This window comes from Ascidia mentula, chromosome 3, assembly GCF_947561715.1.
Source record: "Ascidia mentula chromosome 3, kaAscMent1.1, whole genome shotgun sequence".
Lineage (NCBI taxonomy): Eukaryota > Metazoa > Chordata > Ascidiacea > Phlebobranchia > Ascidiidae > Ascidia > Ascidia mentula.
Genome location: NC_138568.1, coordinates 19,529,916 through 19,545,205, shown reverse-complemented (window position 1 = coordinate 19,545,205; position 15,290 = coordinate 19,529,916). Strand labels below are relative to the sequence as shown.

General features: G+C 38.9%; 1 protein-coding gene across 1 annotated transcript; it reads left to right on the top strand.

Annotated features, from left to right (window-relative positions):
- The first annotated feature begins 11,794 nt into the window (after nt 1-11,794).
- On the top strand, nt 11,795-15,053 carry LOC145895898 (uncharacterized). Its single transcript, XM_082984677.1, has 3 exons — nt 11,795-11,867; nt 11,952-12,287; nt 14,482-15,053. The coding sequence occupies exons 1-3, from the start codon at nt 11,795-11,797 to the stop codon at nt 15,051-15,053; spliced, it is 981 nt and encodes a 326-aa protein (XP_082840803.1).
- Nucleotides 15,054-15,290: the final 237 nt, after the last annotated feature.

Sequence of the window (15,290 nt, the reverse complement as noted above, 5' to 3'; positions counted from 1 at the left end):
TGGGCTTAGATTTCAGTTATGGTGTAGCTTGGAAGCATTAAATACTCTAATGTGGTTTGGGCCTAGATTTCAGTTATGGTGTAGCTTGGAAGCATTAAATACTCTAATGTGGTTTGGGCCTAGATTTCAGTTATGTTGTAGCTTGGAAGCATTAAATACTCTAATGTAGGTTGGGCTTAGATTTCAGTTATGGTGTAGCCTGGAAGCATTAAATACTCTAATGTGGTTTGGGCCTAGATTTCAGTTATGGTGTAGCTTGGAAGCATTAAATACTCTAATGTAGGTTGGGCTTAGATTTCAGTTATGGTGTAGCATGGAAGCATTAAATACTCTAATGTGGTTTGGGCCTAGATTTCAGTTATGGTGTAGCTTGGAAGCATTAAATACTCTAATGTGGTTTGGGCCTAGATTTCAGTTATGGTGTAGCTTGGAAGCATTAAATACTCTAATGTGGTTTGGGCCTAGATTTCAGTTATGTTGTAGCTTGGAAGCATTAAATACTCTAATGTAGGTTGGGCTTAGATTTCAGTTATGGTGTAGCTTGGAAGCATTAAATACTCTAATGTGGTTTGGGCCTAGATTTTAGTTATGTTGTAGCGTGGAAGCATTACATACTCTAATGTAGGTTGGGCTTAGATTTCAGTTATGGTGTAGCGTGGAAGCATTAAATACTCTAATGTGGTTTGGGCCTAGATTTCAGTTATGGTGTAGCTTGGAAGCATTAAATACTCCAATGTGGTTTGGGCCTAGATTTCAGTTATGGTGTAGCCTGGAAGCATTAAATACTCTAATGTGGGTTGGGCCTAGAGTTTAGTATGGTGTACCATGGAAGCATTAAATACTCTAATGTGGATTGGGCCAAGATTTCAGTTATGGTGTAGCACAATAACTTTATACTCTGTGGGTTGGTGTATGACTGGAACTATTATATTTTGGTTTTGCTTGGCTTACTTTGCACAAACTCAGACCATCAGAACGAAGCATGTTGTCAATGTGTTTGGATCCATTAACATAATTTAGGTCATTCTATTTTGACTATGTTGGTTTCAACAAAAGACAAACATTGACATTTGGAGCGACAAGTCAAACAGAAGACACAAATCTGATATATATATCCTGAACAGGAAGGCACCAGCTTTTGTTTAATATGTTATGCGGTGCTTTGGAGCCTCCACTGTGTTTTGACAAAATTAACAGGTTTATGATGAAGAAGATGGTAAATTTATTTCTTGTATTTTAGTTTGTGGCAACGGGAAAATTAAATAAACTTGTAGATCCCAAATACAAATTAATTTAAAGTTAATTTTGAAATAAATGCGATGGTTTTAAACAAAACAAACAAAATTACGATTTGTATTTTGTGGACCGCAGACTTGAATTGTTCACATCATTAGGACATGCGTTGATAGGTTTCAATGAAATTTCTGAACAACTTGGCTCACGGTTTTGAATGATTAAATGACTAAATTGCTGCGTTTTCGGAGTGTACTTCACTCGTTCTTTAAGCTATTGAATGATTCACTTTGCACCCAACATGCACATTTAACCACATAACGCATTTTTTCACATCCTGCTTTATTTTTCGTAAATAGAAATGAACATACAGTTATAACACATCACATTATAACACTGAAAGAGTTGACTGCACTCTTAGCTTTCATATCAAGGCAATTAACCTCAAAAATGTTGCAAAAGGTGGTTAGTATTCAACATTGCAAAAACAAAATAGGGCTAAAAGTGTTTCAAACGCCAAGAGAATGTCATATCCAACTCCCACTGGTGTATGGTCCATTCATATTTTAGTCGTACAGTTCTTTGGACTTGTTCCAAGCATATTTGGCCACGTTGACGCCTGCCTTTTTCCTCAACCCAATGCTTTGGCAGGATTGTTTGACCAGCATTCTTAATTCTGTTCGCATGTGACTTTAACTAGTATAGTATCTAGGTAAACAAGACATATAATTAAGATAAAGTGTCCCTGTCAAACAAAAACTCTCCCAATGATGGAACACGGTAAAGAGTTCTTATCAAAACAGCTTCCAGCTGCGGCGTTGTCCTACATGCGGCTTTGTAATGCAATCGCGAGCACATTCTCACTCCCTCAAAACAGTTACTCACACATCAAAGACGGTTCACCGCACACGATCACAATTCCGAACGAATGACGCTGCAATGATCATCTTTATTTAACTGATTAATTATAATTTATTAGTACAAAATAACAAATTAACTTAGGCTACTTCTCAATTACATCTTCATAGTATCGTCAATTTACTGTTTATCCTTCAAAACGGTAGCAGCTCTTCAATACTAAATCGTTAAATCTCTGCCTTCGACGTTTCAAATGGACTAGCTTACGCTAAACGGATAATTTCTATCAATAATCCAACTTAGTGATAATGCTCGGGCCTTCAAAAATCATATCCCGCAGTTTTCGCGCAATAAATATGTGAAGTGAATGGCGTAATTCAATTTCGATTTCCTCCTTTGCGCCAGTCAATCACGTTGTCGATTGCGGAGCGCGCGATTTTAAAAAAGAGACAAAGGTTCTTCTATTTCGATGCGAGAAAACGAGTAAGCGACTGGCGGGAATTTCGCTGACTGCCTCGCGCCGGAGAGAAGAAAGGAGCAAGTTTTTTGTAGTGACTTAAATTATTGCTGCTTTCATGGTACAAGCTTGGCCGTAAAGTTTGTTATGAAATGACGTAGGAAAAGTTAAGTTTTAAAAAAGGATAAAGTTTGCGGAGTGGTTTTCACACTCAATACAGGATGCAAACTTATAGAGCAAGTTCATCGGAGTTTATATCAGATACTTCTTTAAATGACACAAATAGTATTCTTGTGACCTTTGATCGTTAAATATTGCAGGAAAACAAACGAATTCTTAACAATGCTTTTCACTTCCAGGATATATTTAGCGCAGGTTCTTATATAAGTGACATTGTGCAAAGTGAAATCAGAGAGTAGGGGTTGATCATATGTTGTCTGGAAATATGAGTACATTCTTGTAACGCGGAGTAAACAAAAAACTTTACACAAGCAGACAAACCCATAATTTGTGAAAAAACGTGCACTCAAATGGAAATTCAAACAACAGCAAATCGTTTTCGCTGTGATATTTGTGAAAAGTTGTTTAGCAGTGGAAAATGTCTGAGGAAGCATATTCAAGTGCACACTAGAGAAACATCATTCCGCTGCAACGTATGAGAAAAAACATTTCCCTCATCAAGCCGTCTAAACAAGCACTTTCGGACACATACTGGTGAGAAACCATACCAATGCACGTTTTGTTCAAAGAGATTTTCCCAAAAAGGCTAAAGAAACACGGTAAAACTCACACTGGAGAGAAACCGTTCAAGTGCAACATATGTGATCATTCTTTTTCTGAACAAGGCAGTCTTGGAACGCACTTTCGAACTCATACTGGTGAAAAGTCGTTTAAATGTGAAATATGTGATCAATCTTTTTCTGCAATAGGCGGTCTTAGAACGCACTTTCGAACTCATACTGGGGAAAAGCCGTTCAAATGTGAAATATGTGATCAATCTCTTTCTGTAATAGCCGGTCTTAGAACGCACTTTCGAACTCATACTGGAGAAAGGCCTTTCAAATGCGAAATATGTGATAAATCTTTTTCTATAAAAAGCAATTTGAAAAGGTACATTCTATTTCATACCGGAGAAAGGCCGTTGAGATGTGACATTTGCGAAAAAACATTTCGAGAGAAAAGCAAGAGAGATATTCACCTTCAAACTCATACCAGGGAAAAATCATTGAAAATCATACAAGATATGTAATGGACGTTTTCTGTAAGGAATGCATCGTGAACGTTTTCCGTCGGATCCACTCTGGAGAAACATCGTGAAGAAGGGATGAAACCTGATCAACACAGCCTCGAGATTTGCATCGTCCAACTTGCTTTTGACACAAGAGAAAAACCAGCGGATTGCAACATGTCAGATAAAGTTTTCAAGGAACTTAAACAGCACAAAATATCGTTTTCTGAAATTCTCCGCTGAATTTTGTCATTTCCTTTCTTTCTTTCAAATGTTTGCTTCTAAGTTCTGTGACAGGTGTTCTTTTTTGTTAATGCTCGCAACGTGGACTGCTATGTAACAGGAGATAAGTTATCGTACCTGTATTGTGTCTGTTACGTCTTTTTAATGTCTGACTGATAGGTTTTCTATAGTCGCGGGTAAATTGCGAAGTCAACTTTTAATGCCAACATAACACGTCCACACATTAGCCACTCAAACATAGAATGAATCATAAACAATGAACCTTGAAATGCTTTACAAGTGACTCTGTTACGTCACAGATTGATGCGTCAACAACACATGTATGTATATGTACAAGATATATATGCGATGTATATCATTCCCCCCGCACAATTTAGTACTACAGCGGAGAATAAAAATCGGGTCGCCTTCGCTCGCGTGTGGGATAACGTCCAGCGCGGTTGTGTTGTTGGGCGTCCTCACTAGGACACTTTTCTGCGTGGTCCTGACCAGCATTATCACTTGTATCGCTGGAAATCTCCGGCAATCGTGGTTGAAGTTGGTTCACGTGTCTTTTCCACTTACCTCTGTCGGTTTGTACTAAGTAGAGAACATTTCCTCGTTTTTTAATGATTTTGCCAGGTAGCCATTTTGGTTGAGTAGTTGCGGGCATACACAAGCGGACCGATGGCTTGTTTCATTTCTGGCGTATATTGATCTCGCCTGTGATGAGGTGCGAAAAGTGATAGCAGAGTTCGCGGTTGACGCCCATGTAGAATTTCAGCTGGAGTTTTAAATTCCAGCGCCGGATGGGGCGTACACCTGTACGTTGTAATGAGACATCGAGTTGCTGTAGTAAGATCATCTCCTGATGTCTTTCCTCCCGCACAAATTTTCTGCATTCCCCGCTTAAATGTCTGCACGAAGCGTTCTGCTTCTCCGTTCGAAGCGGGGTGAAATGGGGGTGATGTGACATGACGAATATCCAACTTGGTACAAAAATCTTGAAACTCTTGTGACGTAAACTGAGGTCCATTTTCGCTTACGATAGTTTTGTGAAACCCTTCAATGGCAAAAATATCTTTCAGTGCGGCAATGGTGTGGTCGGACTGAAATCGGGACACGTAAGGATACTTCGAGTGCGCGTCTACGCACACCAACCACATCTTGTTCAAGAAAGGCCCGGCATAATCCACATGTATGCGCTCCCAGGGCTTGGATGTCTTCGGCCAACTTCTGTATTGTTTGTCTGGCGCTTTTGCTGCTTGTCGACAAGGTGTGCAGCCTTTCACGAGATTCTCAATATCAGCATTGATACGCGGCCACCAGACGTAACGGCGGGCCATTTGTTTCATACGTGAAATGCCCCAATGTGCTTGGTGCAACATTTCTAATATTTTGGAACGAAGTACCTTTGGCACAACCACTCGGGTGTTGTTGTCTCGTTGCAATATAATCACATTGTCGTGGATCCAAAGCGACTGAGCGTAATTATAGTAAGTGCTTAGCTCGTCATTCGTAGTTAAGCGTTCTGGCCAGTTCCCAGTAGAGATCCACTTTGCAACTTTATTCAAGTTGGCGTCAAGCTGGGTGCTCTTTGCTATTGTTTCAAGTGTAAGCGGCATGCCATCCATTGAATCTTCCACAGCATGCGAAATTTCTTCATTTTGTAGACGGTCCATGTCGTCGAACTTTTTATCCGGACCAAAAGGCAAACGTGACAAGCCATCTGCATTCCCATGCTCTTGCGTTGCCTTGTATCGAATGTCGTACTGGTACGCCATTAACTTTATCGACCATCGCTGCAATCTTTGCGCAGCGAGAACGGGAATGTTTTTGTCTGGCGAGAAAATAGCCAGCAGCGGTTTGTGGTCGGTGACCAAGGTGAATTTCCTTCCGTACAGGAACTGATGGAACTTTGTTACACCGTAAATTATCGAGAGCGCTTCTTTTTCTATTTGTGAGTACCTTTTTTGATGCTCGTTGAGCGTCTTTGACGCATGAGCGATCGGATGCTCGATACCATTCTGTTCCTGCATCAGCACGGCACCTATTCCATACTGCGATGCGTCGGTTGCCAGGATGAGATGCTTCGATGCGTCATAGTGACCCAGAGTCGTTGCATTGACAACATCGTCTTTGAGACGTCGGAAGGCGTCGTTGCACGCTTTGCTCCAGTAAAATGATTGCGATTTGCGCAAGAGAGCGTATAGGGGTGCTGCTTTCTCGGAGAGGCTTGCAATAAAACGGCCATAATAGTTGACTTTCCCGAGGAAGGCCTTCAGTTGGTGAAGGTCCTTGGGACATGGTAGCTCACGTACGGCTTTGATTGATGAATCTGACGGACGTTTTCCGTCTTTGTCGATGATATGTCCAAGATATTCCACTGAATCTTTAAAGAATTCACATTTGTCCAAACGAACCCGGAATCCAAATTCTTGCAGGCGTTTAAGCAGATTTTCGAGGTTCTGAGCGTGTTCATTTTCCGTTGAACCTGTAACAATGAGATCGTCCAAGTATGCCGCAACACCGGATAGTCCAGCAATAACAGTGTCCATGCAACGCTGGAACTGTGCGGGGCTAGAGGCCACCCCGAAACACATGCGATTGTACTTGAACAACCCAAAAGGTGTGTTGATCACACAAAGTTTCTTGGCATTTTCTTCGAGCTCGAGCTGCATATATGCGTCAGCTAAATCCAGTTTTGAGAATTTGGTGCCTCCTCTCAATTTTTCAAACAACTCGTCGAGGTTGGGAAGAGGATGCTGATCCACTTCAATTTGTTTATTCAGTGCTTTAAAATCCCCACAAATGCGCACAGAACCGTTGGGTTTGCTAACTGCAACGATTGGTGCAGCCCACTCACTGTAATCCACGTGATCCAAAACGCCAAGCTTCACTTTTCGTTCAATTTCTTCTTTTACAGCTTCTCTTCGAGTAAACGGAATTGGTCTATGCTTTGAAAAAACCGGCCGTGCGCCAGGCTTTAAACGTATTGGCACTTTCATCTTCGTGCAGAGACCTAGATGTTTGGAAGCAAAAACCTTGGGATAACGGCGAATTAGTTGAAGAACCTTATCTTTTGCCGTCGGGCTTTGCTTTACGAAAGCACACATATTAACCTCGTCTGTAGAGACGGAAAATCCGATGGCTTTTTGTGAAAGCTGCGTTGGCGACGTTGGGTTGTTGTGAAACCACCCAAAGGCATCACTCCAGGTAAAACCAAACAAATTGGTGGCTTTTTCGTCGTCGACCACCAGCAGACGCATGCTTTCCTTGCTACGTACTCCAACAGTTACGGAAACAAAGCATTGGCCTTTTAGCGGTAACTGTTTGCCCGAATATACCTTCAAAGAAGTTTCCGTTGGACAACATGGCGGTGATCCAAGTTTGCGATATCCTACTAGTCCAACCATTGAGCAGGTAGCTCCAGTATCCCACTGGAAATCTATTCGCTTGCCGTTGACTGTGGCACGGATCCACATCTGATTACCTCTTCGGTAGAACACGGCAGGTTTGGTTGTGCGGCTCATATTCGGTTCCTTACGAGATGACACGTATGCAGTGTACTCCGAATTACTATTTGGACTATGTGGGCGGTCTCCAATTCGACTTGTCATTTCCTTAGATTGACATACAGATTGAATGTGACCTTTTCTGCCACATCTATGGCAAATTGAGTTTCGCCTTGGACAGTCTTTTCTTTGGTGCTTCGCGAAGCACTGTGGACAAGATTTGTATTTTCCTTTATTTTGAGTCTTTGAGGGCTTGATATCCTCCTTTCTTCGCTGCCGCGGCTTATAACCTGAACTCATTTTGTGGACAACCACGGGATCTTTCATATTTTCCCCTTTTAAGACCTGGTCTGTCTCCAGGGTCCTGACGTAAGTTGAAGCCTTCTTCAATACGTCCTCTAATGATGGGTCAAGATTCAACAAACATTGACGGCGCACATCTGCGTGTGGTGTCGAATTGATAATGACATCTCTGATTTGTTTGTCGGCATAGCTCTGACTACATTCGTTTCTTTCGCAAATGAATCGGCAGTTGCTTGCCAGTCCACGAAGCTTCGCAGCCCAATCGCTGTAGGATTGTCCAGGCTCCATTTTGCAGTTGTAGAACTCTCGGCGTGCAGCTTGGATATGCACAGTGTCTTTGAAATGCCGTGACAGTCGTTCTGTCAGATCATCAAAAGATTTGGACGTGATGTCTTCTCCCCCATAAAGGTTTTGCAGCAGTGAGTAGGTGTCTGATCCTACCCATGACAAAAAGTTGGCACGCTTCTTTTCTGCACTTGATATGTCATATACAGTGAAATACTGGTTGAAACGTTGCAAATATTGCTCCCACTTCTCTTTCGTTTTATCAAATTGTTCAAATTTGGGTGCAGTTTTCTCTTGTACGGGTTGCACGTTATGAGTTGTCTCCAGAAGCTTCAGCATCAATTCTTGTTGCTTTGCCATCTGCTGCATAATAGCTTTGACTTCGGCGTCGATTGGCATGTTGTTTCTGAATCCCCTGTCACCACTGTTACGTCTTTTTAATGTCTGACTGATAGGTTTTCTATAGTCGCGGGTAAATTGCGAAGTCAACTTTTAATGCCAATATAACACGTCCACACATTAGCCACTCAAACATAGAATGAATCATAAACAATGAACCTTGAATGCTTTACAAGTGACTCTGTTACGTCACCGATTGATGCGTCAACAACACATGTATGTATATGTACAAGATATATATGCGATGTATATCAGTGTCCTGTTAAACGGAACTAAGTAAGAATAAAATTGTACGTATTATTTGGAAGACTGGGATCATTCATAATCGAATAAGGTCAGACTGAATGACCAAAAATATAGCTTTGCAGAAAGCGAAGTGACACCTACTGTGCCGATTGTTATATGCTGCATGTTGTGCAACGTTTGTTAGCCTAAATATTCATTTAAATTTTCGTATCAAGCACATATAACCCTGTACGACTAATTTGAACTTGTTGTTTGCAAATTCATTTAGAATGCTGAAAATTCACCTCAGATATAAAAGTCACTTTGTATGTGCCTACAAACATTACACTACTTTATATATAAATAATGGGTGTGGTTTAGATTTCCAACAATTCATCGAACCAGCGTGAGTTTGGCTTTCGAAATGCTTCAAATTAGTTAGGGGCCATTTAACTGTAGTTTTTTGATATTTGGTTCGTATGTCAAGCAAACGCTCAACGTGCTGGCATAAGTGAAGCGGTATGTATGTGTTTAAATGCACGATGCAGCGCACTGAATAATGTGGTTTATAAATTTAGTTAATTGAAAAATCCAACACTGAATCGTTAAAAAAATCAATCCACCGAAAATGTCAATCACAATTAAACGATGAATATTTGAGGAAAAATTTGATAAGATGCGAGGACATTGCATGCTATGTGGTAAATTAAACGATAATTACGCAAACCTGATGGATCCAAACATTTAATGTGAACATTCTTAAATAGATTTATAATATGTGAACGGCGAACTTAAATTGTTCACATAATTGGCACATGCGTTGATACGGTTCGATGATTTTCTGCCTCTGGCGGTTGTAAAGTTGTGTGAGCTATCGCCACTGATCACAAATTCAATTATGGCTGCTTTTCACGGTACGAGCTTGGCAGTAAATTTTGTTACTGAAATGACGTGGGAATTAAACTTAGGTTTCAAACAAAGTATAAAGTGGTTTGAACAAGACAGTTTGGACAAACTTATAGAGCAAGTTTATCAGAAGTAATATCAAATACATATTTAGATGACAAAAATAGTATTTTTTGTGACATTTGATCGTTAAATATTGCAGGAAAACAAACAAATTTTTTAACAATGCTTTTCACTTCCAGGATATATTTAGCGCAGGTTCTTATGTAAGTGACATTGTGCAAAGTGAAAACAGAGGGTAGGGGTTGATCATATGCTGTCTGGAAATATGAGTAGATTCTTATAACGCAGAGAAACCAGAAAATCTTTACACAAGCAGCAAACCCATAAAAAGTGAAAAGTCAAATGGAATTTGAAACAACAGCAAATAGTTTTCGCTGCGATATCTGTGAAAAGTTATTTAGCAGTGGAAAAATACTAAGGAAGCATATTCAAGTGCACACTAGAGAAACATCATTCCGCTGTAACATATGTGAAAAAACATTTCCTTCACCAAGCCATCTAAACAAGCACTTTCGGACACATACTGGTGAGAAACCATACGAATGCACGTTTTGTTTAAAAAGGTTTTCCCGTAAAGATGCTCTGAGGCGACATTGTCAACCTCACACTGGAGAAAAGCCGTTCAAGTGTGAAATATGTAATCAATCTTTTTCTTCAAAAGACAATCTTAGAACGCACTTTCGAACTCATACTGGAGAAAAGTCGTTCAAATGTGAAATATGTAATCAATCTTTTTCCACAAAATGCAGTCTTAGAACGCACTTTCGAACTCATACTGGAGAAAGGCCGTTCAAATGTGAAATATGTAATCAATCTTTTTCTTCAAAAGACAATCTTAGAACGCACTTTCGAACTCATACTGGAGAAAAGTCGTTTAAATGTGAAATATGTAATCAATCTTTTTCCACAAAATGCAGTCTTAGAACGCACTTTCGAACTCATACTGGAGAAAGGCCGTTCAAATGTGAAATATGTGATCAATCTTTTTCTTTGAAAGACAGTCTGATAAAGCACTTTCGAACTCATACTGGAGAAAAGCCGTTCAAATGTGAAATATGTGATAAATCTTTTTCTGTAAAAGGCAATCTTAGAATGCACTTTCGAACTCATACTGGAGAAAAGCCATTCAAATGTGAAATATGTAATCAATCTTTTTCTCAAAAAGGCAGTCTTAGAACGCACTTTCGAACTCATACTGGAGAAAAGCCGTTCAAATGTGAAATATGTGATCAATCTTTTTCTTTAAAAGGCAGTCTGATAAAGCACTTTCGAACTCATACTGGAGAAAAGCCGTTCAATTGTGAAATATGTGATAAATCTTTTTCTGTAAAAGGCAGTCTGATAAAGCACTTTCGAACTCATACTGGGGAAAAGCCATTCAAATGTGAAATATGTGATCAATCTTTTTCTCAAAAAGGCAGTCTTAGAACGCACTTTCGAACTCATACTGGAGAAAAGCCTTTCAAATGTGAAATATGTGATCAATCTTTTTCTGCAATAGGCGGTCTTAGAATGCACTTTCGAACTCATACTGGAGAAAAGCCGTTCAAATGTGAAATGTGTGATAAATCTTTTTCTGCAAAAAGCAATCTTAATACTCACTTTCGAACTCATACTGGAGAAAAGCCGTTCAAATGTGAAATATGTGATCAATCTTTTTCTTTAAAAGGCAGTCTGATAAGGCACTTTCGAACTCATACTGGAGAAAAGCCGTTCAAATGTGAAATATGTAATCAATCTTTTTCTGAAAAATCCAGTCTTAAAACTCACTTTCGAACTCATACTGGAGAAAAGCCATTCAAATGTGAAATATGTGATCATTCTTTTTCTCAAAAAGGCAGTCTTAGTACGCATTTTCGAACTCATACTGGGGAAAGGCCTTTCAAATGTGAAATATGTGATCAATCTTTTTCTGCAATAGGCGGTCTTAGAATGCACTTTCGAACTCATACTGGAGAAAAGCCGTTCAAATGTGAAATGTGTGATAAATCTTTTTCTGCAAAAAGCAATCTTAAAACTCACTTTCGAACTCATACTGGAGAAAAGCCGTTCAAATGTGAAATATGTGATCAATCTTTTTCTGTAATAGGCGGTCTTAGAATGCACTTTCGAACTCATACTGGAGAAAAGCCGTTCAAATGTGAAATGTGTGATAAATCTTTTTCTGCAAAAAGCAATCTTAAAACTCACTTTCGAACTCATACTGGGGAAAGGCCTTTCAAATGTGAAATATGTGATCAATCTTTTTCTGCAATAGGCGGTCTTAGAATGCACTTTCGAACTCATACTGGAGAAAAGCCGTTCAAATGTGAAATGTGTGATAAATCTTTTTCTGCAAAAAGCAATCTTAAAACTCACTTTCGAACTCATACTGGAGAAAAGCCGTTCAAATGTGAAATATGTGATCAATCTTTTTCTGTAATAGCCGGTCTTAGAACGCACTTTCGAACTCATACTGGAGAAAGGCCTTTCAAATGCGAAATATGTGATAAATCTTTTTCTATAAAAAGCACTCTAAAAAGACACATTCTAATTCATACCGGAGAAAAGCCGTTTAGATGTGACATTTGCGAAAAAACATTTCGAGAGAAAAGCAAGAGAGATGATCACCTTCAAACTCATACCAGGGAGAAATCATTGAAAAACATACAAGATATGTAATGGACGTTTTCTGCAAGGAATTCATCGTGGAAGTTTACCGTCGGATCCACACTGGAGAAACATCGTGATGAAGGGGTGAAACCTGATCAACACAGCCTCGAGATTTGCATCGTCCAACTTGCTTTTGACACAAGAGAAAAACCAGCGGATTGCAACATGTCAGATAAAGTTTTCAAGGAACTTAAACAGCACAAAATATCGTTTTCTGAAATTCTCCGCTGAATTTTGTCATTTCCTTTCTTTCTTTCAAATGTTTGCTTCTGAGTTCTGTGACAGGTGTTCTTTTTTGTTAATGCTCGCAACGTGGACTGCTGTGTAACAGGAGAGAAGTTATCGTACCTGTATTGTGTCCTGTTAAACGGAACTAAGTAAGAATAAAATTGTACGTATTATTTGGAAGACTGGGATCATTCATAATCGAATAAGGTCAGACTGTATGACCAAAAATATATCTTTACAGAAAGCGAAGTGACACCTAATGTGCCGATTGTTGTATGCTACGTGTTTTATAACGTTTGTTAGCCTAAATCTTCATTTAAATTTTCATATTAGGCACAGATAAACCTGTACGACTAATTTGAATTAGTTTTTAAAAAATTCATTTAGAATGCTGAAAATTCATCTGTGATATAAAAGTCAATTTGTATGTGCCTACAAACATTACACTACTTATATATAAAAATAATGGGTGTGGTTTAGATTTCATACAATTCATCGAACCAGCTTGAGTTTGGCTTTCAAAATATTATCAGTTAGGGGCCATTTAACTATAGCTTTTTGGTATTTCATCCGCATGTCAACAAACGCCCAAAGTGCTAGCATAAGTGAAGAGGTATGTATGTGTTTCAAGACACGATGCAGCGCATTGTATAATGTGGTTTATAAATTTAGTCGAACGTCCGACATTGAATCGTTAGAAAAATCAATCCACCGCAAAATGTCAATCACAATTAAACGATGAATATTTGAGGAAAAAGTTGATAAGCTGCGAGGACATTGCATGATATGTGGTAAATTAAACGATAATTACGCAAACCTGATGGATCCAAACATTTAATGTGAACATTCTTAAATTGATTTATAATATGTGAACGGCGAACTTAAATTGTTCACATAATTGGCACATGCGTTGATACGGTTCGATGATTTTCTGCCTCTGGCGGTTGTAAGGTTGTGTGAGTTATCGCCACTGATCCCAACTTCAATTATGGCTGCTTTCCACGGTATGAGCTTGGCCGTAAACTTTGTTACTGAAATGACGTAGGAATCAAAGTTAGGTTTTAAAAAAAGTTAAGTTTGCGAAGCGTTTATAACAATCAATACAGAATAGACAAACTTATAGAGCAAGTTTATCAGAAGTAAAATCAAATACTTCTTTAGATGACACAAATAGTATTTTTTGCGACCTTTAATCGTTAAATACTCCAGGAAAACAAACGAATTCTTAACAATGCTTTTCACTTCCAGGATGTATTTAGCGCAGGTTCTTATATAAGTGACATTGTGCAAAGTGAAAACAGAGAGTAGGGGTTGATCATATGTTGCCTGGAAATATGAATACATTCTTGTAACGCGGAGAAAAACAGAAAAACTTTACACAAGCAGCAAACCCATATTTTGTGAAAAACGTCAAACTCAAATGGAAATTGAAACAACAGCAAATACTTTTCGCTGTGATATTTGTGAAAAGTTATTTAGCAGTGGAAAATCCCTGAAAAAGCATATTCAAGTGCACACTAAAGAAACATCATTCCGCTGTGACGTATGTGAAAAAACATTTCCTTCACCAAGCCGTCTAAACAAGCACTTTCGGACACATACTGGTGAGAAACCATTCAAATGTGAAATATGTGGTCAATCTTTTTCTTTAAAAGACAGTCTGATAAAGCACCTTCGAACTCATACTGGAGAAAAGCCGTTCAAATGTGAAATATGCAATCAATCTTTTTCTGTAAAATGCAATCTGATAAAGCACTTTCGAACTCATACTGGAGAAAAGCCGTTCAAATGTGAAATATGTGATCAATCTTTTTCTGAAAAAGGCAGTCTAAGAACGCACTTTCGAATTCATACTGGAGAAAAGCCGTTCAAATGTGAAATATGTGAGAAATGTTTTTCTGAAAAAGGCAGTCTTAGAACGCACTTTCGAACTCATACTGGAGAAAAGCCGTTCAAATGTGAAATATGTAATCAATCTTTTTCTGCAACAGGCAGTCTTAGAAGGCACTTTCGAACTCATACTGGAGAAAAGCCGTTCAAATGTGAAATATGTGAGAAATCTTTTTCTGAAAAAGGCAGTCTTAGAACGCACTTTCGAACTCATACTGGAGAAAAGCCGTTCAAATGTGAAATATGTGATCAATCATTTTCTGAAAAAGGCAGTCTTAGAAAGCACTTTCGAACTCATACAGGAGAAAAGCCGTTCAAATGTGAAATATGTGATCAATCGTTTTCTTCAAAATGCAGTCTTAGAACTCACTTTCGGGTTCATACTGGAGAAAAGCCCTTTAAGTGCGACGTATGTGATAAATCTTTTTCTGTTAAAGGCAGTCTAAGAAGTCACATTCTAATTCATACCGGAGAAAAGCCCTTTAGATGTGAAATTTGCGACAAAACATTTCGACATAGAAGCACGAGAGGTATTCACCTTCAAACTCATACCTTGGAGAAATCATTGAAAAACGTACAAGATATGTAATGGACGTTTTCTGCAAGGAATGCATCCTGAACTTTTAACGTCGGATCTACACTGGAGAAACATCGTGAAGAAGGGGTGAAACCTGATCAACACAACCTCGAGACTTGCATCGTCCAACTTGCTTTTGACACAAGAGAAAATCCAGCGGATTGCAACATGTCAGATAAAGTTTTCCAGGAACTTATATAGACAGCACAAAATTTCGTTTTCTAATAATATATGTCTGATGCAATATGT

Coding starts and splice junctions, on each gene's coding strand:
- LOC145895898 (XM_082984677.1), top strand. CDS start 11,795: ATGCACTTTCGAACTCATACTGGAGAAAAGCCGTTCAAATGTGAAATG. Junction 11,868..11,951: donor TAAATCTTTTTCTGCAAAAA/GCAATCTTAAAA, acceptor TTTCTGCAATAG/GCGGTCTTAGAATGCACTTT. Junction 12,288..14,481: donor AAAAACATTTCGAGAGAAAA/GCAAGAGAGATG, acceptor TTTCTGAAAAAG/GCAGTCTTAGAACGCACTTT.